The sequence below is a fragment of the Mchenga conophoros genome, linkage group LG1 (assembly GCF_057382185.1).
Source record: "Mchenga conophoros isolate Kocher_MC1m ecotype Shallow Benthic linkage group LG1, M_conophoros_male_GT1.1, whole genome shotgun sequence".
NCBI classification, from domain to species: domain Eukaryota; kingdom Metazoa; phylum Chordata; class Actinopteri; order Cichliformes; family Cichlidae; genus Mchenga; species Mchenga conophoros.
Window position 1 is genome coordinate 28,382,355 of NC_140526.1, and position 22,768 is coordinate 28,405,122.

Below are 22,768 nucleotides of genomic sequence, written 5' to 3' on the forward strand. Positions count from 1 at the left end.
GAAAACACTCGTTGAGTACCACAGAACTGTACTTTTGCACATTGCTTAAAATGTAATTCATGCATTGTTCTTTGTCCTTAAAGTCATCATCACTATAAAGAATATACAGTTGGTGTATTGGGTAAATGTTGACAGTATAGACGACTTTTTACGTATAATCTGAGAAAGATATACCAGCAGAAAAAAACACAAACAGACATAAACTTCCCTTGTTGTTTATTATTTATGTATACCAGGACTATATTACTGTGCTGTAGTGCAGATTCAGTATTTTAGTCCAGTACTCAAGTAAATGTATCTCCAGTATATCTTGATTTCAAAATCAGGGAAAGTAAAGAACAGTTAAAAGTACCATTTAATTGAAATATACATAGTTAAATGCATAAAAATATGTGGTCAAAAGATGTCATGGTAATTTGAGGCTTTTTATGATTTCTTCAAATCATAAAAAGTTGTTTTTCCAGGAATGATTGCATAGCGTATGTCTCTAATGGCTGTTAAAAAAGAAAAAGAAAAAGAAAAAACAAGAATTGGGTGTACAAGTTCATAATGATTTTGGATTTTCTGGGGGGACTGGAGTCTATCCCATCTGCCACAAGGCAAGGTGGAGTACACCCTGGACAGCTCACCCATCTGATACACAGAGACAGAAAACCATTCACACACATATAACACCTGTAGGCAATTTAGAATAACTTATCAACTTAAGCCACTAATTTGCAAACCAGCATATCACGCAAACACCAGGATAACATGCAAACTCCACATAGAAAGACCGAGACAGATGATGGATTTGAACCCCTTTTGAACATGTTTTACAGAAAACTGCTCCAACTGTCAAGCATGGTGGTGGTAGCATCATACTCTAAAGCTATTTTGGAATAATGAAGAAGGACTACTTCCAACTTTGTCAACTTCACCTCAATTGGAGATAAATTTATCTGAATTTCAGGACTGGGACCACATCTCCATACACCTCCCTTCTGGATCTCTGTCTAAATATGACCCCCAGACACTACAAGCTGCATTTTGTGTGCCTGACCCTCCCTTCCATTTTCAATTTATATACTTGTCATTAGTACATGGACATCTGCGTGGCTCAGGAGCCACCACCAGTTCCCTCTGAGGCAAAACAGTTCCCCAAACTGCAGCCTCAATTCATGCTCAAGCCATCTGCCATTATCTATTAGAAATGCTGTCAAAACTAAAATGAGGATGTAGTTACAGATAATGAAATCAACAGCTAGACACAACTGGGTATTCCAACAGGACAATTACCCAAACACACATAAAAACTGGTTTTGAAATTAATAATGCAAGCTAACATTATCCTTTTAGAGCGGTCTTCCCAAAGCTGTGACTTCAACCCTTTTGAAAATTTGTGGACTATGCTTAAAAGCTGGATCCGTGACAGGAAACCAACCAATTTAAATTAACTCCACTATTTCATATATATATATATATATATATCTTCATATATTTGAAGAGTGTTCAAATATCGAGCCAAAATAATGCCGCATTGTTGAAGCTTGTTAATGGCAACCAAACGCATCTGGTCAAGCTGCAACTGGCAAATGGATAACCAGATATTAGTGGGGGTGTAAGTATGTATGTGAACATGTATGTATACTTTCCACCTTGTGTGGAATTGAGAAATTCAAAATAAATTAAAACTTGTGCACCAGTTCTAGTTTTTTAAAGTAATAAAAGATGCACGCCGTACAATCATTAAACCCTGGAAAAAGAAAATTTCAAAGAAATCATCAAAAATGTAAAAATTACACCGAATCGCAACTATGTTTAGAGTTGGGTCATATATATCGTGAAAACAGTTACTTGGATTAATATACGCTCTTTACTGAACAAGAAGTAAATTTGACTGAGTGGTAACTTTACACACACAGGCAGCCATTGCTGTTTCCTTGTAATAACGTAACGAATAACGGAATCTTTAATCCAATCAAATTTCAGAGCTGTGGCTTTTTAAACCAATCACAGCGCAGCCGTCTCAATCGCTGCTTACCATCGACCACTACCCGCTAGCTAGTTTAGCAACAAGCTGGGTGAGGGGCTAAACCGCAGATACACAGAAGCAGCTTCTTCACTCGTTTTTTTTTTGTGTATTTCGCTGGGACATAGTGAAGTTAGCAGTCATCCGAGTGATTATCTTCACGTTTTGGTCGAAGGTAAAGACTGGTGTTTACTTCTTGTGCATGCTTTAGCTAGATAACCCTTCGCAGGATGGGGCGCAAATGACACGAGACGCGTTGTTGAGGTTATTATGTGGCCGTCAATTAAGATTAGCTGATATTAGCTAATGCAACTTTGTATTAAAACCTCTTCAACGTAAAATATTTCAAGTTGGACACATTCTTAACGGGCGGCTAGGCGGTCGTGTTATCATTGTCAAGAATGTGTGTATTTCCTGTTTGGACGTCTCTCCTTATTGTTGTGACTAAGTCAACTGGGTTATTCAAAGTTTCATACCATGCCAACGTGTTATTCAGTAGTTGCCACAGGCTTGCTGATTGCACCCCCTCTAGCTATTTTAATTTCTCCTCATCTTTCTCTCTCATCGTCAAATAACTCCTTCAGTCGGTGTTTATCTCACTCTTGTATAACTGGACTTCCTCCCGCAGATGCAGTTCATGCTGCTGTTCAGCCGGCAGGGAAAGCTGCGGCTGCAGAAGTGGTATGTTCCTCTGTCAGACAAGGAGAGAAAGAAGATCTCCAGGGATCTGGTCCAGACTATACTGGCCAGGAAGCCCAAAATGTGCAGCTTCTTGGAGTGGCGAGACCTGAAGATTGTGTACAAAAGGTAGGTGTATAATGCAAGTTGTGATACAGCTGCACGCTCTCCCTTTCTATCACAAGTGGCATTTGCACTCAGCTTTTGGTGCAGTAGGTAAGAGTAGATCAGATCCTCAAATGCAACAGCACAATATTGCCCTTAAAGATTAAGTAATGCTTATTAGCACCAACATTTGTTTTCTACAAAGTAACTTGTATTGGTTCACTTGAGTTGAGAAATGGTCAAAAAAATTATTTATTGGGATTTTGTTTTTTAGTGTGCCAGTCGTCGGTTCTCCTCAGGAGGGAGGAGAGTAGTGAGAGGAATTAAAGCAAGATGCGTGCTCCTCTAAATCCCAACTGGTGGGAGCAAACTCCCACTCCCTTCCAGTGCTTCTTCCCTTAGGTTGTGGATTCCAACACACTACACCTAAAGGAGAGAGAGTAATTCCCAACATTAATTACCTGTGTTAATTAGACTCCCTCTCGCTTCTCCCCTGCTGCCTCAAGCAGCACCAGACTACCTGTTGCCATATTTTGAAGCAGTAATCCGTGCACTACAAGTTGTGACTTAAATAAACAGGGGAAAAAAAGTAAATTTGGTGTGAATATTTGTGACTTAAATAAACTGAAGTAGAAATTCATTAGGGAAGTCAGGATTGAGTGCTTTGCCAAGAGATGTCCATATTGGCACATGTGGGATGGGGACAGTTCTTCCAGGGTGAAACAGTGGTGCCTGATATGTGGACTCAGTGCGTTCCTGCTCGCTGTATCATAGCTGATCAAGTGTACTGTTCATGTCAGGCCAAAATGGCTCTCGTCTGACGGCTCCTGAATGGTTGTCCCTCCTTGTTAGCAATATAATAAGGGCTGGTACTTGTGAAGTGCCAGTTTCCAGGTGCACATACTAGTTTTTTTTTCATTGTTTCAGTTTGCGTCTCAGCAGCAGATGGAGTTGGCTCGTGGAAAGGTGTTTTAACTTGTATAAAACACTGTTCACATGACAACAGACGTTTATAAGGAAGAGAACTGCGTAGTTTCAGTTCCCGAATTCATGATGACTGTGGTGTGGTTGAAACCTTCAAAAGCCATTAGGAAGAGGATCGTTGACTTCAGGCATTTATGTTTAACTTGTAAATGGCCCAGATAAGCTTCACTCCGACTGTTGTGTAATTTCTTTAGGTCAGGGTATGATCTTATCAGTAGGATGTGTTAACGTTTGGTTCGTTGCATCACTGGTAAATCTGTGGTGGTTTGTTGGGGTGGTTAATGGGAGCTGGTGATTCAGTGATTATTTTGTCAGGCGCTGAGATTTCTGGCATCTAGAGCTCACCTTCTGGTGTGTCGTGGAAGCCAAAAACACCTTCTTTTCAAATAATAACTGCCAAAAATCAGAGTAGATGGGGAGATTGCCTGATTTGTCATGAACATATGACTCATAAGTAATGTAAATGTCCACTTTATCAAGGCAAAACAAACAAACAGTTCAGCCACATGATAGTGCAGTATTATACACACACATGCAGTTCAATACACAGGCCTAAATGTGTTGTATTCGTAACATGTGATTGTCTGATCAAATATTTGCATGACGGAGCATTTGAACAGGTGTATCAAAAGAAAAGATTGTGAGTGTATTATCTCAGCATTAACTTCCTGCCCATTTTTAAATGCCCTGCAGACACTTGCTGGGTTGTGATATCGCTGCATGCTCTTTCTATCACATTCTGGACCAGACATTAGACATTTTAGCTTGGTGTCTATGCTTCTTTCTTTTTTTTGTGACTGACTTTTATTACCAAATATACACTTAACAGTCTTAATGCATTCCTTAATACTGCTGATGTCACAAATATTGATGCTTTGCATATCTTCTTTCTTCGTGTACTAGATACGCAAGCCTGTATTTCTGCTGTGCCGTCGAGGATCAGGATAATGAGCTGATCACACTCGAGATCATCCACAGATACGTGGAGCTGCTGGACAAATATTTTGGCAGCGTAAGTCGTGTCAACATCACGCACATAACATGCTGATCGATGGTATCAGAAGGGGAAATCTGTTAAAATGTTACTGCAAGGATTTTTAGTAGGGACAGTGTCTCCTCTGATCTGCTGCTATTTGTTGTTTTGTGGACTCTCAGGTGTGCGAGCTGGATATCATCTTCAACTTTGAGAAGGCTTACTTCATCCTGGATGAGTTCCTGCTGGGCGGAGAGGCCCAGGAAACATCCAAGAAGAATGTGCTGAAGGCCATCGAGCAGGCTGACCTGTTGCAGGAGGTACGCTCAGTTCTTCTTCAGCAGATAAATAAATCCATTTGACCTGTAACTATGAACAGGGGGTTGCAATGACGAAGTGTTGATAAACCTATCATGTTTGTTTGGTTTTTGTGGGGGATTTTTTGTTTTCTTCAAAAATCTAAAGGTGTTATCTTTACTGCCAAGTAAGACAAGGAAAGCTAGCAGTTCTTCACATTTGATAAGCTGAAACAAAAACAGACATAAATCCTTTCAAAATGAAACATTGCCAAAATTCAGTAACTTTCTGTTGGTTGCTGGAGCACTGACTTTGTGAAAATAGAATTAATTTTACTCAACAATTCAAGTGTTGATCCAAACAGAAGGCTGGCTTTCTCCACCTTACACTCACCTGCACCTGCTATCATGTTTATTCTTAGGCTGCAGGACTTGATTAATACCTCTTTCTATCTCTTGTGCCAGTGCACTAAAGAACGTTCTGCCTAGGTGGCTGTTTCCAGTGGACAGATTCAGTGCTCTTTGATTTATTTAAAGCAAAGCATGCAGCACTATTGTTATAACAGGACTGGCTTTGCATGCCTGTAACTCACTGTAAAGCCCCTCTGTTCCCATCTTAGATTCAGCAGCTAGTAATTATGACTCATGCACTATTAATTATGTTTTGTAAGAGGTACTTAAAGAACCTGACATAACAGCTTTAAAGAGCACTTGTCTGTCTTCTTCTGCAGGAGGCTGAGGCACCACGGAGCGTTTTAGAAGAGATTGGGCTGACATAGATCAACGTGTTTCTGCCTTGTTTGATTCTCACCTCCGTGTGTCGACTAAGTCCTCTCCTGTTTACCGTGTCAGTGTTGTGTGTGTGAGTGTGGTCACCATCTATGTACTGTACTATCCTGTATTGTCCTTTCAGTGTAGTGCCAACTGTGGTTCTGATGTGTTCCCTATGTGCAAGCTCCCTCACTGTATTCAGCAGCACTTGGCGTACTTCACTCCCTTAACTTAAAACTCCACAGAGAACAATGTAGCACTGACATGAACTCCAGCACCATTAGATAATCCATCATCACCCACTGCAGAGCTGTACATGTTTGGCCTCAAGTGCTTGTTAAGGTGTTGTGGCTGCAGCTGGTGCTTCTCATGTTTTACCATCACATAGCAAAGAATCATGAAAATACAGCACTGCAAAAAATCTTGAACTACCCCTCGATTCTTTATGCTTTGCTAGGAAAATTGAATATGGGTGCAGTGGTTTATTGAAACATGTAAAAACATATGTGGAAGTACAGCCTGAAAAATTCTGTTTGGTCTAATCATCTTGAGTCTGCAGCCTGAACTCTCTTAAATCAGCTGTGCAAGAAACTAGTGTTCAGGAATAGTTCTGAAAGGACATTTAAAGCTCTTCTTCAGATGGTGCTGTAGATCGTTTTGTCCAGTTTCCTCAGTTTTAAGGCTCCACTGCACACTACGCCAAGATAACAGCTCTTTGGGAATTGACTTGTTGCTGCAAAAGTGCAGTTTTCTGTACTTCAGACTGTTATTTCTGACATTTTTGAGATTCAACTGAAGAAATGGCGAAAAATGGTGTTTGGGTTTTTTTTATGGGGTTACAGGCTCCTAGTGCTTAAAGATAAAATTTGAAATTGGTCCTTTGCATAGTTTTTTTTTTTTTTTTTTTTTTTTAACACGTGTAGAGATGATGCTGGTTCATCCCATGATACCTTTTTATGCCTCATTGTCTCACAGCCAGTGTTAAGTGGCATAACAAGTTTAAAAAAAACAAAACATATTCATCTGAAAATGTTCAGGTACAAGGGTTGGACTGAATGAGTGAACAAATAACCAGTTCCTATGTTGCATGCTCATATGTAATGGTAATGCATCAAAGCCACCAGCTGGGGCCAGTGCTGTTAAGGGAAACACAGACACTGTTACAATCACTTATTCATGGCTAAACTGAACCCAGTAACTAAAATTACACATTTAATAATCATTGTGTCTGTGTTAACACTTAATACAGGTTTATTTTCTGTGATTCTTCTCTTCAAATGAATCATTTCATATTCACATTTCCAGACTAATTGTTTGCTATATGTGGGTGGTTTCTGTGTAACTAGTGTCACGTTTGCTATACTGTATTTCTGTAGTGTTTTTGACCATCGACTTATTGTCCTTACAAAAAAAACAAACAAAAAAAAACACTGAGGTTTGTAAAAGCCTCTGAAAGTATATCTTAGGTCCAGTTCCTCCCTTAGTGCTGAATTAGGTTAGGATAGTGACCCAAATAAAACCACTATTTTGTGTATTATATAGCTCTGGCTTACTCTTAACGACTAACATATGACCAAAGAACACTGTGTTTTACCTTCTCAGTGGTGTCTATAGGAGGCTAAAACAGCAGAAAAAAGGGATTTATAACTGCAGGTTGATGTCACTGGATGTGGGAATTATTTGGCTACAATAAACCAGTATTATGGAATTACTCCAGTCTACCCAGACATGTTGATCATGACTTTCTTCATGGAGTGGGAACATAAAAACATGAACTGCAGATATCAGGTATATCATTGTAATGTGCAAGGAAACAACTTCTAAATAGTTACTCATCTCAAACTGTATGGAAGTCTTTTTTTCTTATCAAGATCAAAACTGTTGTCGTTGAACACTCGTATTATCAAACTTTGATTTGTGCAAAAGAAATCAGTTTTTGTATTAAACACTGACAACACATTTTTCTTATATTTGAAAGATATTAAAAATAAATGTATTCAAAAAGCAAGGGTTTTTTTGTTTTTATATTTTTACGTAACATGTAGTGCCACAATGAGCATCTTGAAAATATTCACATATGTACACAAAAGGTGTTTACAAGTGCCAATGTTGAATACATTAAAATCATTGCATTTTAAACTGGATTAACGCATACAGTGATCTCAGGACTCACAAACTGCAATGCATCCCTTTTTATTCATTTAAAATCCAGATCGGTAAGGCGGAGATGTATCTCAGTGTGCACAAATTTCTAGAAGTTATTTTTAGGAAAATCTGATTTGTAGATTTTAAAATGTGCGCTACAAAAAGAGCATATTTTCAGTGAGGTCACCTCACATTTCCTCGGACTATTCACTTTCACTGTTTTTCTGCGTTCGCTCCATCTCATTTCTCTCTCCACCGGGACTTGATGTTGAAAGGTTTTCCACCGTCTCCTCCCCTGACTCCTCTTTTTCTGACTCTCCAGATGAAGCTGTCTCTTCAGGCAAATGGCTTTTCTTCTTGCTCTTCTTCTTGCTCTTCTTCTTGCTCTTTTTGGAGTGTTTGTGGCGACGATGTGTGCTGCTGTCATCATTAGACTTTTTCTTACTTTTATCAGGTGACTTGGGGCTTCTTTCTTTACTTCTCGACTTTTCTCTCGTTCCCATGTGAGCGACGTCATTCGTGCCTCTACCGTTTCTCTCTTGATCTCTACCCCTATGCTCCTTCTCTCTGTCCCTACTTCTGTTTCTCCGCCTGTCTTGCTCGTCGTCTCTACTTCTGCTCCTTGACCTGCCTCTACTCCTGCTCCTTCGCCTGTCTTTCCACCAGTCACTGTGTCTGGATCTGGACGACCGTGTGTCCTCTCTGTTGTGGTATGACGGCCTCCTCTCTCTGCTCCTGCTCCTTCGCCTGTCTTCGTCTCGTCTCCTTTCAGATCTCTCCGATCTCACCGGGCTCCTGCTGTAATGACGCTGCCTCCATGATCGGCTCGAATGCCACCCGTCTCTGTGACTGCCCCTTACACTGCGGTCAGGGGACATGTGCAGGTCCCTGTCAGCCTCCCAGAATTCATTCCCAGGGTTTCGAAATACATGCAGAAAGTTGCAGTGCTTCCCTTTAGGGCACTTGTGTCTGTCAAACAATCCTAAGAAGATAAACAAACAAGCTAAACACTGTGGGAATGTCTTCAAGTGAAACTGCATGCAGTCAGCATTAAAAAGTAGCTCACCACATATGGCATTCTTCCACCGTGTAACAGGTGATATCTCACAGTGAAGCTGCCGGCCTGCATACCACCTCCCATTGAATTTGATGAAGGCATCTTTGCATTGCTCCTCTCTGGAGAGACAACAAGTCAAAGAATGATGTGTTTTCTCTGAAGTGTTACTTCAATTGCAAAGAGACGGGAAGTGGCTGAGTGACTTCTTACGTGTCAAACTGAACATAAACGTTTCCTCTCAGGTGTGGTTCATAGTTACAGCTGACCTATTAGAGGAGAGGAATAGGTGAAATCTATAAATGTTTTTAAGGGGAATAAGTGAGTCTGTTTTACAACACAGACAGGATGACGGGAGGAAAGCTTCTTGATGTCATCTCACCTTAAACTGCAACACTTTGCCGACGCTCTTGAACTCTGGCAGAACATCGTGGTAGAACTCGAGGAAGGACTCCTGCATCTCCTCCTCGCTGTGCTCCAAACAAGCATCGATGTCATAGTCATCACGGCGCGACTCTTCCATACCGAACGTTCTAAACATTCCGCGGATCATCAGCGTTGGACTGGTTTCAGGATACGTATGTTTTCGAGAACATCTGGATTCATAGAGAGAAGACATTCAAATACATGGGGAAAGGCCACTTTAGTGTCATCGTGTAATTTAACCTAACATAACATTCTTCTTGACAGACTAGCTCCTATTGAAATCACTGGACGCACTCCGTTCATTCAACTGAAAAATTCAAATTCCATCAATTTCCAGTTATTACTGGAGTCTCCCAGGTATCTGTCCTGAGCCGCCTTTTTTTCTCTCATCTCCTTCCTCTTGGTCAAATCTTCCATAAATCGGTTTCCATTGTTATCCCAATGACACCCAGCTCTACCCACATGCCAAACTACCAGCACCTCCCACTCACTGCCCTCTGTGTTTGCCTCCAGGAAATTAAATCCTGGTTCTACTGCAACCTTCTCAAACTACAGTGATAAAACAGAGGTTCTTCTCACTGTCCAAACGTAACAGCTATTCATTCCCTGTTGACAACTCCTTAGTTTCTCCCTCGCCTCAGATTAAGAGTCTGGGGGTCATCCATGCCAGGACGCTTTCTTTTCAAGGGCATATCAGTGGCATGTCAAAACGCACCTCTTTAAACTAGTTTATTCACTCTGATTGCAACTTTGCTCTTAATTTTATAGGATTTTTTGTCTATTCCTATTGTTCTTAACTCTTCTGGGTGAGGTAACCTTGAGTGTTTTGAAAGACACCTAAAAAGAAATGTATTATTATTATTATTATGGTTATAATTATTATTATCAACAACTCAGAAGAAACCAAAACCCATCAGTACCTGTCTCCAAATCGACACGCTCCAGTCTTGAGGAAGAACGGACAGTTGGCTACGTCACGCTCCGTTCCAAAGTTCTCAGAGTTCACTGTCACAGGAGCCTCAGGGTTCATCCACGGGCCACCATTATCCAGCTGTAAGACAGGCCATGAGCAATATTTAAACTGTCTTAGTTTTCAGTCTTTTATTAGATTTAGAGATGTTTGCAATGACACCAAAGTGCCGTCACACTAGTTAGAGTAAACTGAATTGAAAGAATTTAAATGCGTCTCTAGGTATAAACAAGTGAAATAAAAAACTTCAGAGCTTCTAAATACCACTTTGAGTAAAATTTAAGGCCAACCTTGTGACAGAAAAGCCCATGAAAAGTCATCAAAATGAACAGTAGGCTCAAATGAAAGTATCTGGCTGAGTTTAAAAACATTGGACAACAAGGCCTAAAGCTTTTATTTGTACACAGCCAATACAAACACTAACATTTAACAATATTAAAATAATATTTTGTCATTAAACCAGGTCTGTTCCAAATCTCTATATTTGGTTAAACAGAAAAAGAAAAAAATATCACACTCCCTGATGATTTGATAGAAAAGCAATTTTTTTTAAAATAAAGAAATATATTTTCCATTTCCTGAGAAGTAACTACAAGTCTTACTGCTAGGGCTGTGCGATATGACCAAAATGTCATATCCCCATATAAGACATCTATCGTCCGATAACGATATAAATCACAAAAATTTTACATTTTCTGTAAATTCTGTGAATCTCGGGGAGCTCGACTTGCGTGAAGTGTTTCCAGCTGGGCGTTGTGTACCTGGAGTCGAGTGTTTTAGTGCTGTTTAGTTAGTTTAGTAATGAAACTATACATTTTTAGACATAAGTTGTAACAGCCGCCGTTTTCTTTGTAAATATTTATTACACAGTGTGCTGCGGGGAAAAGCCTGTTCTAAAGTTTGAGTCTAAGGTTTATTTTTTAGCACCTGACGGCTCTTTTTTGCTTCTCATCTGCAAATACTCTGCATACTCTTTCACGTGATTCTGTTTATTTTGAAAAGTCTCAACAGGATCTTGAGCTTTATTGTGAAAGGTTTATGTGGAAAATAAACAAGCAGACAGGTCGCTTGTCCGTCTGTAGTGTGGTTATATTAAATATAAGAGAAAGAGAGAACTTTAAGAAGTTATAGCCACTACAGTGACCATCAAAACGATGAAAAGATATTGCCGTAAACAGTTTATTTTACGACACCACGAAACAAACGACAGCGTAAAATGAAACGATAGACGTTTTTATATCGTCATCCGATATGTATCGTTATATCGAACAGCCCTACTTCCTGCTAATCTGCACATATACAAAATACAATATACTGGAAATGAGTTACTATCATTCTGCGTCTCATTTATTTTCAAAGTTTATTTCTGAAGTCATGATGGCTTGGGAGAATTTCCACTGTTAGTGGCATTTAACTGAACTTTATTTAACTGATTCAAGTTAAGTCCCATTAAAAGACAAATACCAGTAGTATATATGTACTATATGATACTTTGGGGGGTTTGTGGCTAAGACAGACAGTTTTTACTCGTGTTTGTGTGTGTGAATACCTGATTTTCAGCTTCATCCAACATTTTCTGAACAGCCTCCTACAAATGGTGTAAAGACACGGCTGGTGAAAATGTGTAGAAGTCAATATAACTGCAGCATATCTGCTTTCTGTGGGTTAAGACCACGTTCACAGAGACTGAGAGGCACAAAAAAAGTTGTTAATGGGAGGTATCCTTTCAACACTAGTGGAGCGATTTCACAGCTTTCACACAATATAAAAGATACATCCTTGTTGTGAGAGCTGAGGGTTTTCTCTTTGAGTGTATCTCAGTTAAGGAGTAAAATGGTTCAGTCAAGGAAAAGTTGCACAAACACGTTACAAAAGAAACAATCAGTGGGTGAGACATTAAGCCGGTTCATTAGCTCTCAAGATTATGGAGAAGAGGATATATATGTCTTTTTTGTTTCTATCCTCCTGGAGCCCATATCACCTCTCTGTCTCGCTTCTCCTGCTGCTTCTGCTCTTTTTCTTCTTGTTCTCGCCTCTGTTGCGCTTCCCATTCCTCCTTTATCATCCGCTACAGACACAAAAAGACATAAAGACAGTTATTTGGAATTCTTATTGCAAATCATTTCCACTGATTCCACTGTGCTGTCATTTCCATTTATTTTGGTGCCATGAATTGCTTTTTTCCATTTCACCACAAATGCAGCTCTTTTAAATCAAGCTGGTATGGCCATCATGCCTGGACTGTCTTTATCCAGTCAGCTGTACTGGGCATTTATCCCATACAAAAGCGAAATGAAATATAATGTGTTTTTAAATGTAAATAATTAAAAATGCTCAGTAAAATTCTGATCTGAACTGCAGTTTGTAAAAGCCATTACTCAAACAGAACAATGGATTTGCTGGGATCTCCAGTCAATATTTACAGCAGCAGGATGCTGTGCGCTGGACTGAGCTAGACTAAACTGGTCATGTTCACCAGAATAATGACTGAATGAAACAAGCAAGATCAGGCACACGTGCAGAGCTTTGATCATAACAAAGGGGAGAAGTGCCTCCAACATGCTCAAACATTTGACCACACAGTTAATTTGCACTACTGTAATGTCTTTGGTACGCTGCTTAGCGACGGTGGCGACTCTCGAGGGGAAACTTACGGCACAAGCAACATAAAACTTCTCCAGATCATGTTGATTGTAATATGTTAGCGCCATACTGTATGAATAATCTCCATCTCGTATTAACATTTAGTTGACGAGGTCTGCCAGAGTGAGACTGACTCAGAGGCTCTCTCATATACCTTTAGCTACATCTGTACTACATTTTATTCTCTAACTCAATGAGAATTGATTAGAGAATCGATAAGGAATTAAATCCATAATTGATATTGATAACGGAATAAGTAACGCTAAATTCCTGTCAATTCCCATCCCTATACCTCCTCCTCCTCTTTTCTTTTCCTTGCTGTTTCCTCCTTCTCCAAACGCAGTCTGAACTCCTCTTGGGCAATCCGCTCTCTTTCCAGCCACTCTTCATGAAGATGCTGTCTAAAGGTAAATAAATACAAAATCAAACACATCCAGCATGTGCAGCAAAATGGTCTATGCTGCTATCAATGAATGAGCAGCTTCAGAGCAGCGTCAGTATGGCCCTACCTTTCTTCCTCTGCAACATCGTCATCCTCACCGTCTTCATTTACTTCGTCTTCTTCTCCAGGAGTAGGGCTTGCTCCATTTTTTAAATCTGTAACAGAGAAATGGTGGTGAAGAATTTGCTTAACAACCGCAACTAGACAAATGAGAACAACACAACCTGGACTCATACATCTATCACATACCTCGTTCTCTAGCATGGGCGAGAGCCTGGCGTTTCCGTTTCCTCCTCTCTTTCCTCAGAGCAGCCCTGCGTTGCTTCTGACTGAAGTGAAAGAGATTGAAAACAATAATCACAACAGAGGAGCAGATGATGGGAGACTAAGCCGGGGCTTGCACAGCTCTTACAAGAGAGTGCACCTTAAACAATAAAAGCCAGTGTTCACAGCAGACCCTGTGCCCTGTCACACATAATGATCACTGAACTCTTCCCATCACTGGTGCTTCTGAAGAAGACAGACTTCATGTGCCATTTGCTTCAGTTAGCCATATTACACCACCTTCTGCCTTTCCCAATACTAAAAAAATCTCACTATCTGCAAAGAAAAGGCTCAGGCATTCAAATCGGTTTCTTTAGTACCACCAGACTCATAAAAATGTATCTAACCTAAGGCTAAATTTGTACGATTACGGCGTTTATTTAACAACACTTTAAATGCATGCAGAAGCCACTGTTGTCTACGTGTCTCAAAATCATTACATAAATACGTTCAAAAGACCTACAAAGAAACACAGACCTTAATACAGGAGCTGAAATCACTGGAGGAGTGGACGCTGCCATTGCAGCTAATGGGAGCTAGCTGGTTAGCTTCTTTGGCTAACCCTAGCTGCCCAGTGTAATTCTGCCCGCGTTGTTTGTTCTCGCCAGCATGTAATTAGAAACATTAGAGAAAATCTTCTCTGCTTATACGAAATATTTCCCAGGTGGAATAATTTGTCAAGCTAGAGGCACAACTAAAAAAATGTTTATTGTAAATGTTAGCTACATGCGGAGTTGTTTTGCCTTCTTTATCTTCTTCTTTGTGGAATTCCGGCAGGCAGGACGGAACACAGGCGTATTGCTGCCCTCCTCAGGTACTTCCTAAATGTACATCAAGGATTAAATCCTTACGAGTAGTCCATTTGGGTGCAGAACTTTAGATTAAAAAAAACCTTTAAAACTTCCTAATGATACAAGTCGATTACTGGTTTTAGGAGAAAAGTCTTAATGTTTATAATATTTGTCTCAATAAAATAGCTGGAGCAGTCCATCAAAACATGCTTAACAGTTTCCATTTCTTCACATGTGCAATTTCCACAATCTGACCTCCTCCACCCACTGCAGCACCCATACCATAGCTATAAATTCTGCCTTGTGCACAGAAAACCCCTCGGTCAGTTATCTAAGCTTAACTGTGCTACACATCTATTACCAACTGAGTCTTCATCTCTCCTCTACCACCTTAGAAAAAGCTAAATTAGCTTTTGCTCTTTTGTTTTCCTAAATCCTTAAATGAGGTTTTGGTCTAAGACTAAACCATGGTGCTATGGCTATCCTGTGGAACTGGGGGCTAACCCCACTTTCTCCACTCACAACTTCTCCACCTTCTTACTTAATACTGAAAACAAAACTCCCCTCTGGTTTAAACTAAATACTTTGATTTTTAAAAGGGAATAAAAGGTCTGCTCTCTATTCAGTATAATCTATTTTTTTAAGTCTGTGTACAAAAAAAGTCTGTCTACAACTTTATTAACTATCATCAGAGATCATTTTATAGAGCATCTTGATTAACAAATAACAAAATACAGGCCAAATATAATAACACAGCATGTAGCACACAAGAGGATTATAAAAGACGCAAAGGATGAAATAAAGAGGCGGTGCAATGGCAGTACAAGGGCAGGTTTAGATTTCTATTATTTTTTCCATAACTATTATTTCATTTCAGTGCTATGCTTTTCTTCATCACAATTAATCCCATTAAGATGAAAGCAGGATTGTATGAGGGCTAGAGAGCGCCTAAAAGTGGGATGGTGGTGGTGTCAGATATAACGGATGTAACTGTTTAATGCAGGGAGACAGTGCTTGTGAATTAGAACTAGATGTTAAAAACAACAACAACAAACAAACCCCATTTTAGTTAACAAAATAAAAATAAAAACTAGACCAAAAAAATGAAATTAAATGATTTTGTGAACTTGGAAAAGAAAAAAATTAATAGAAAATATCCTTAAGTTTAGTATTTGTTAGTTTGTTACAGATTTCATTGCATTAGCTGTAAGGATTTTCCTAAATTTTGCCCCTGGCATACAATAATAATTAAAATGTAATTGAGGAAACTCAGACTAACAAGGAATCTACTAAAAACCAAACTTAAACTAATCATTTTCAGACAATTAAAACTAAACTGAATCAAGGGAACCCACTCTGCAAACTGACTGAAACCACACTGAATAAAAAAACAAAAAGTTAAAAGAAATTTTAAAAAATTGCTATTAGCTAATAAATACTGTGAAAGGCACAGTCACATTAATTTATTTGCCAAGTAGGCACTGTGCAGAAATCTCAGCGACAAACGACAGTTTTGTTTTTATACCAAACAATGATTATTGTGAGTCATATCAATCTGTTACACAACTCTAACGCACCATTGCCTGCAGTGTAACATTGTGTGTGCCTTATGTGGATGCTGCTGCTTTACACAGAGATTTTCAATAAAAAGCGGCAGATCAAAAACAGTAGATGGCACAATTTCCATTTTTGTCCATTTCTAGCACCTCCACATAACCCCATGAAGTTTACAGGTGGCAGTTTCCTCTCTAAAATAGCAACCGCTAATAACTGCAAACACAGCAGGAATTTGCGAGTTCTTCGGGCCTTTATTTTAGGCATCTTTGGCATCTGTGGCACTCTCTCTGTCCCCCCGACAGTCTGTCATTCATTTTTCTTCTCTGGCGCTGTCCTGAGGAAGAAGGCGGGCTGTGTGCAGCAGCGGTAGCACAGAGCCTGAGGCACCAGCATGTACAGCACATTGACCAGCAAGAAGACAGGCTGGCTGTCCACAGGTACTCTGTATGAAAACGGTGTCCGTGTGTGAAGAGATGCACCGATGTGGGAGAACTGGGCCTGTGAAACGCAGCAGAGAGGGATAATAAGCATGTGCTTCACAGCTGGTATGTTCACCAAGATTCTTATATAACCACTATATGGACAAAGATCACCTACATATTACATCTGCAGGAGCTTGTTTCACATCCCACTGTGAATTCATAGGCATTACTATGGAGTTGGTCCCTGTTTACAGCTATAGCTTCCACTCTTCTGGCTTTCTACAAGATTTTGAACGGTGCCTGTAGAAATATTTGCCCTTTCACCCAGAAGGGCATTTGCAAGGCCTGACACTGATGTTGGACAAGAGGGGTCGGCTCACAACCTCCATTCTGGTTGATCCCAAAGGTGGTAAATGGGGTTAAGGTCAGGGCTGTGTCAAGTCTACTTATTTGACCAAAGCTTCATGGGCCTTGCTTTATGGCATGGTGCACAGAGATGCTGGGAAAGAAAAAGGCCCTTCCCTAAACTGTTAATAGTCAAAAATGTCTTTGTAACCTGAAACTTTAAGAGTCCCCTCCACTGGAACTAAAGTGTACAGGCCAGAAACACAAGCCCCAAAGCAATATCTATCTAGAAGGGAAGAAATTTCAGACACTGACTTGCTGCACTCAAATTCAGTGAGCTGTTTAGAAGGACCCATTCTTACACAAATGTTTATAAAGGGTGGCTGCACAGCTCAATACTGAACGAAACACCTGAATTCAGTCACTAAAAGGTGCTGCCCAATACGTTTGTCCATACCGTGTATCTTGGTCTTAAATATCTCTTACATTTTTAACAATATTTTGAGCTCATGATGTAAAAAAAAATGAATATTCAAAAGAATTCAAAAAGAATTATGAATTTTAGAAAACAAGATAGAATTAGATGTCAGCACCAGGGTTAATATAGTTAACTAAAACCAAACTAAAAACCAAAAGTAGAAAAATGTTAGTTAACAGAAATAAAAACCAAATATTAAAATAACTGCAATTGTTTTGTGAAGTTGGAAAACTAACAAAAATAAAATAAGAATATAGCAGAAATATCCTAACTGAAACTAAACTGAATTTAAAAAAAAAATCAAAACAGAAAATAATAGAAAATAAAAAACTATAATAACTAAGATTTTTAGTTGTTGTTTTGTCCCACAGAATCTCAGTGGTCTGGGATAGTGAGACATTTGGGCACATTATTGTCTTATTATCATGTATTAGTAAATTAAACATCAGTTCAAAGTCATAAATCTTATAGGAAATCTTGTGATGCTAAAGCCCACATTTTCTTGCTGGAAGCAATGATCTATCTACAATAACAGAGCAAGAAGGGCTTACACAGGAAACCCATTTGAAGCATACAAAAACAAAGTAACAGCTGTTTTGGAGTGAATTATTCCTTTACTGGACTGACGATGCCTGCATTCTGGCACCACCACTGATCTTCATATGATTTTCAATCTAATACACTTCTGTCATTTACCTTTTCGTAGAAAGCTGCTGACACATGACATGTTTCATAGCAACCAAGGCTGCCAAAGGATCAACCTTCCTATTTATATCCTGGCTGAACAGCTGACATTTAAGTGAATACCACCAATACCACCATTCCTCTTGGTCTGAAGTCAGCTTCTGCCCTTATCCTGCCGATGAGTGACGCGCCAGCCTGCAGCTCAAACACAATGGCTGCATTGTGCAGTGGAGATGTGATCAGCGCGATAGCCGCTCCCACAACTCTTCCCTTTCCATCTTTAGATGTAAATAGAGCCACTGGAGTCTGTCAGCTCTGAAGAGTACACTAAACAAAGACCAACTTGCAATCACTACAGAGGAGAAAGTTTACCGAACTGGCCAGAAGCCGGCTCTCAGTCTCTGTGTAACATTACATAATCTACCTGGATCTATGATGTCATGTGGGAAAACAAAAGACTGTAAACGACTCTTTCACATGACTTTCATTTTTAAAACCTGGCAACCCTTTCATCACTTACACATTTGGTTTCCAGATATTCGGAACAAGTTAGAGACGTTAGGTGTTTCTAACTTGTGAGGGGCCCCTCATTGTATACGGAGATCAACAGTACCTGTGCCAATGCTCCTGAGTGTACAAGAGTCAGGTCTGGCATCCAGTCACATCCTGGGACCAACAGCCCATACAGAGTAATGATGTAGTAGGGCCCAGAATACAGCATGCTCACCAGCATCTGTCAAACAGAGACACAGTTTACTTTTTTAGATATGTGGCTTAACATTACAGCATTAGAGTGACGTTTTTGGAGTGTTTACTGTCACCGTGTTACCTGTACTTTAGGGTAGGCTGAAGGGTCTTTGAGGTATGGTTCATACTGTTGTGTGTAGTCTTGGCACCATTTGCTGGAACAGTCAAGAACAACCTCGAACACATAACATAACAGTTTGATATGTGAGAGACACCCAACGCTAAGAAAGTAATCTAGAGCTGGGCAAGCCGATCACCATGAGGTTTCTTACCAGGCCTCTGAACACACAGAAAGCCAGCGCTGGAATGAGGTAGATGATGAATACCAAGTCCACAGGTCTGCGGAGCAAGCCTGCCCTGTGAGCCTCCTCGATGTCCTGAGAACACAACAGCAACACTAACATTTGCAGATGCAAAGTATGGATGTGTTTCCAGCAGATAAGACACTTTAACCCTTACCTTGTGGATATAAGGTAGATCGCAGTTATTTCACAGAGGCGGGGTACACCCTGGACAGGTCGCCAGTCTGTCGCAGGGCTAACACACAGAGACAGACACCATTCGCGCTCACATTCACTCCCACAGTCACACCTATGGGCAATTTGGATTAACAAATTAACCTATCCCCACAAACTGCATGCCTTTGGACTGTGGGAGGAAGCCGGAGTACCCGGAGGGAGAACATGCAAACTCCACACAGAAAGACCCCAGCCTGATGCTGATGCTGTGCGGCAGCAGTGCTAACCACCTTGCCACTGTGCTGCCCTTCAGAAAGAAATGTCACCAATAAATGGGCATCTGTTTAAACTTCAGTTATGTTTAAATATATCTACTATCAAAGACATATTTGCCTAACTTATAATGACTCTGAGAAATGTGCCCATACATTTTTTTTGCACTGTTTCTGTGGTGGTAATTACTCGTCAGAATAATCTCACAGACACCTGAGACGGACTCACTGATGGATTGGACTAAGGGCAATAAAAGTAGGTGTTTTCTCTGTGAGAGCGGCGGCGGTCAGGTTCTTACTGATAGCTCAACGTCTCGTGCAGAAGGCTGACAAAAGATGCGGAAGCAAGCCCACACTGACACTGAGATGTACAACAAATGGAGGATGAAGAGAGGGCCAACGTGAGTCCCATACTTTCCTGGGGAAAAATGAGGGGAAAAACTAGATCAGAAATGATCTAGTTTAAATCCCTGTAAGCAAACGGGATATAAAAGTCTCTGTGTGTGTGTGTGTGTGTGTGTGTTGTTGGGGGGGGGAATGTGGGTTACCCTACACAGGCTATCTAAAAGCATCCCATTATTTTTAGTGTACTTACCGACAGCATTCCCAAGAATGTAGACCATTGCACGCATGAGAAAAGATCCCACCCAGTAGAGTCCAATAGCTCTGTAATTGTCCCTGCCCAAACCATGTAACAAAGCCAGATGATCATATTGTAGTTTCAAAGAATTAGGTATATAGATACATTATCAAGCTTATCTTATCAAACAGTATAATATGGATGGGATTAAGTGGCAAATATTTTCCTTACTTAGTGATGCAGCTGTGGTGAATAACCTTGGAAACAAGACAGCTCTTACCCCCAAGTTATTGCAGCAATCATAAGCAGATACATGAGATAGTGCACGCAGCCATCCCAGTACGATATCATGTGCCCATGTGCTGTGTTGACATGTGGATCTGCCTGAAACACGATGTAGATTTATCAGTAAAACTGTGAGGAAGTGGGGGCATTCATAATCTGGACACAATAGAGCAACACTTGCCTCTTTGAGGTAAAATGTCACAAATCCATCAATGATGTTGTCTTGCTCCAGTCCAATGATCAGATTCACCACACTGAGGAATGCATGCACTGCATACACTTCACAGATGTATATTTGATATATTAATTTCTAATTAAAGACAGGACAACTTGCAAACATTACGTGCTGCTTTAAAAATCACTGCTTTCTAAATACTGCAACAGGTTTTTATAGGTACAATATGCAGAAAGTCCTAACTCGAGCTTTGATCTGTAATGAACACTTCCCTCGGTCGCTGTTGGTCAAAGCAAGAAACGTGCATTTGAGAAATCCTACCATAAAAAAGTGGATCTACTGGAGCCTTCTTTTTAAGCATAAAACGAGCTGAAATGGCCAGAATAAGAACTGTTGTGCACCAAGCGAAGAAGAAAGCTTCAGCACTGCATGGGGGGAAAAAAGCAGATAAATGATTCTCAGAGTAGCTACTCCTCGCTGCTGATGGTGGAAGTCGGAATTCCAACAGTTAATATGTGAACCAGTTTCCACGTACCTGTTGCTGTAAATGAGAGAATTGAATAAATAGCAGATGGGGATAGACATCAGGGAGAGCAGGAACACTCCCGTTCCCGCAGACGCGCTCATTGCGCACCGAGCGATTTGTCTGAGCGAGAACTTAAAATCTTAAATTAAACAAATCAGCCCCAGAAAATGTTCATGCTTAGCTTGCGAGTCACATTTCACAGGATGGGAGGAAAGTCACAGTGTTGCCGGAAAAAAAAAAGAAACTTTGAGCTCGGCTCCCGCATGCATGCTCAATCTTGTCTGGTCTGTCTGCCTGCTCTCCTCTCTCTCTTTCTCTGTTTACCTACACATGCACTACACTCAAACGAGCTTCAGCTTTCAGATGGTGGGGGCGGGCCCTCACCTGGAAAGAAACGTAAAAAAAACCCCGACTTTCTGCAGAACTTAATGTAGTAAATTAACAATTCTCGTGCCTTTCTCTTCTTCTTCTTTTTGAAACTTTTTTTTGCTTTTTTTTTAATCTCTGATTTGATGGAAGTGGCGATTTTTTTCATTCATTCATATTATTCTATACATCCAAATACTAAGCTGGAGGGAATAGTAAAATAATACATATAGAGGCTGTGCAAATGAATTTATATGATAGTCCATGAAAAATACAAAAAATTACAAAATAACAAAATAGGACAGGGACGCCACAACTTTATATTCGTCCTAAATGAAAAATTAAGATGTTTTTTCTCGGGCAGCTTCACTGTGCTTAACAAAAATATATATTATACCATCTGTGAAAAAACCGGTTTTGTTTGTTTGTGTGTTTGTTTTTAACGAAGAGACACTGACACCCCGCGGTCAACTGGAAAACGTCAAGCAAGGATGAGGAGGTTTATAATAGGAAAATAAAGAAAAGTGGATAAAACAAAAAAAAAAAAGCACAACATACTAAAACATACATTTGGTGTGTAAATTACTTTTGTTCTGAGACTAAATTTAAACCCAGTTGTTGAAAACAAGTATCCAAAGATATTATTCTTGAGAAAACCTAAATTGCATTTTTCACTTTGGCTAGTTTCTTGAAAACCAAATACATGTCAAATATACGATTTAAAATAAGTTATAAATCCATCATTTTGTTTTGTAGCGTCTCTTGTGATTTTTAAACCAATTTATTAAACATTGACATATTTTAAAGAAGAATCTAACAGTCCTGTTACTGAAACCTATTCGACCTGACAAAAGAATAGACAAGCAGTGAGACCATGAGACAACATGACAAAGATGAAGTGGCACTTTCATCCATGTGTTGATAGCTACCACTGGTCGACAAAACGTCAGTCTTCTTTGACATATTTAGCATTTTCTAATCTTTTCTGACTGGGTTAAGTGTTTCACTAGCCAAAAGAAGACAATTACATTTCAGCGTTTTATTTCTTTATTAGTACACCTGCATTTATTAATTCACAGTCTATTGCAATTCACAGCTGCATCTTTTTTCTAAGAAAACACTAATCGTAGCACCGATTTGTAACACTGTTACCATGCATATAGAACAAGTATTACAAACATGTGTTAAACGCATATAAAATATTATTAATCAGTATTTTGGTGGTCCTGAGTATTTATTTATGTCATTTATGTCATGAGC

The 22,768-nt window shown here is 39.8% G+C and overlaps 3 protein-coding genes across 3 annotated transcripts; 1 reads left to right on the plus strand and 2 right to left on the minus strand.

The window, feature by feature from the left end:
* Nucleotides 1-1,999: 1,999 nt before the first annotated feature.
* LOC146583536 (AP-1 complex subunit sigma-2-like) lies at nucleotides 2,000-7,826 on the plus strand. The gene is made up of 5 exons (XM_085273147.1): nucleotides 2,000-2,186; nucleotides 2,640-2,818; nucleotides 4,682-4,790; nucleotides 4,934-5,071; nucleotides 5,779-7,826. Exons 2-5 carry the CDS (start codon nucleotides 2,640-2,642, stop codon nucleotides 5,824-5,826), a joined length of 474 nt encoding a protein of 157 aa, XP_085129273.1. The 5' UTR covers nucleotides 2,000-2,186; the 3' UTR covers nucleotides 5,827-7,826.
* Nucleotides 7,823-14,607, minus strand: zrsr2 (zinc finger (CCCH type), RNA-binding motif and serine/arginine rich 2). The gene is made up of 11 exons (XM_085273133.1): nucleotides 14,300-14,607; nucleotides 13,748-13,827; nucleotides 13,566-13,653; nucleotides 13,349-13,457; nucleotides 12,395-12,481; nucleotides 11,963-12,001; nucleotides 10,364-10,494; nucleotides 9,400-9,613; nucleotides 9,231-9,286; nucleotides 9,030-9,139; nucleotides 7,823-8,945 (listed from the first exon to the last, which is right to left on the minus strand). The coding sequence occupies exons 1-11, from the start codon at nucleotides 14,341-14,343 to the stop codon at nucleotides 8,167-8,169; spliced, it is 1,737 nt and encodes a 578-aa protein (XP_085129259.1). The 5' UTR covers nucleotides 14,344-14,607; the 3' UTR covers nucleotides 7,823-8,166.
* A 673-nt stretch (nucleotides 14,608-15,280) lies between these two features.
* On the minus strand, nucleotides 15,281-21,580 carry LOC146583538 (transmembrane 6 superfamily member 1-like). The gene is made up of 10 exons (XM_085273180.1): nucleotides 21,152-21,580; nucleotides 20,938-21,041; nucleotides 20,619-20,720; nucleotides 20,437-20,536; nucleotides 20,172-20,254; nucleotides 19,876-19,994; nucleotides 19,119-19,223; nucleotides 18,929-19,021; nucleotides 18,713-18,832; nucleotides 15,281-16,668 (listed from the first exon to the last, which is right to left on the minus strand). Exons 1-10 carry the CDS (start codon nucleotides 21,241-21,243, stop codon nucleotides 16,477-16,479), a joined length of 1,110 nt encoding a protein of 369 aa, XP_085129306.1. The 5' UTR covers nucleotides 21,244-21,580; the 3' UTR covers nucleotides 15,281-16,476.
* Nucleotides 21,581-22,768: the final 1,188 nt, after the last annotated feature.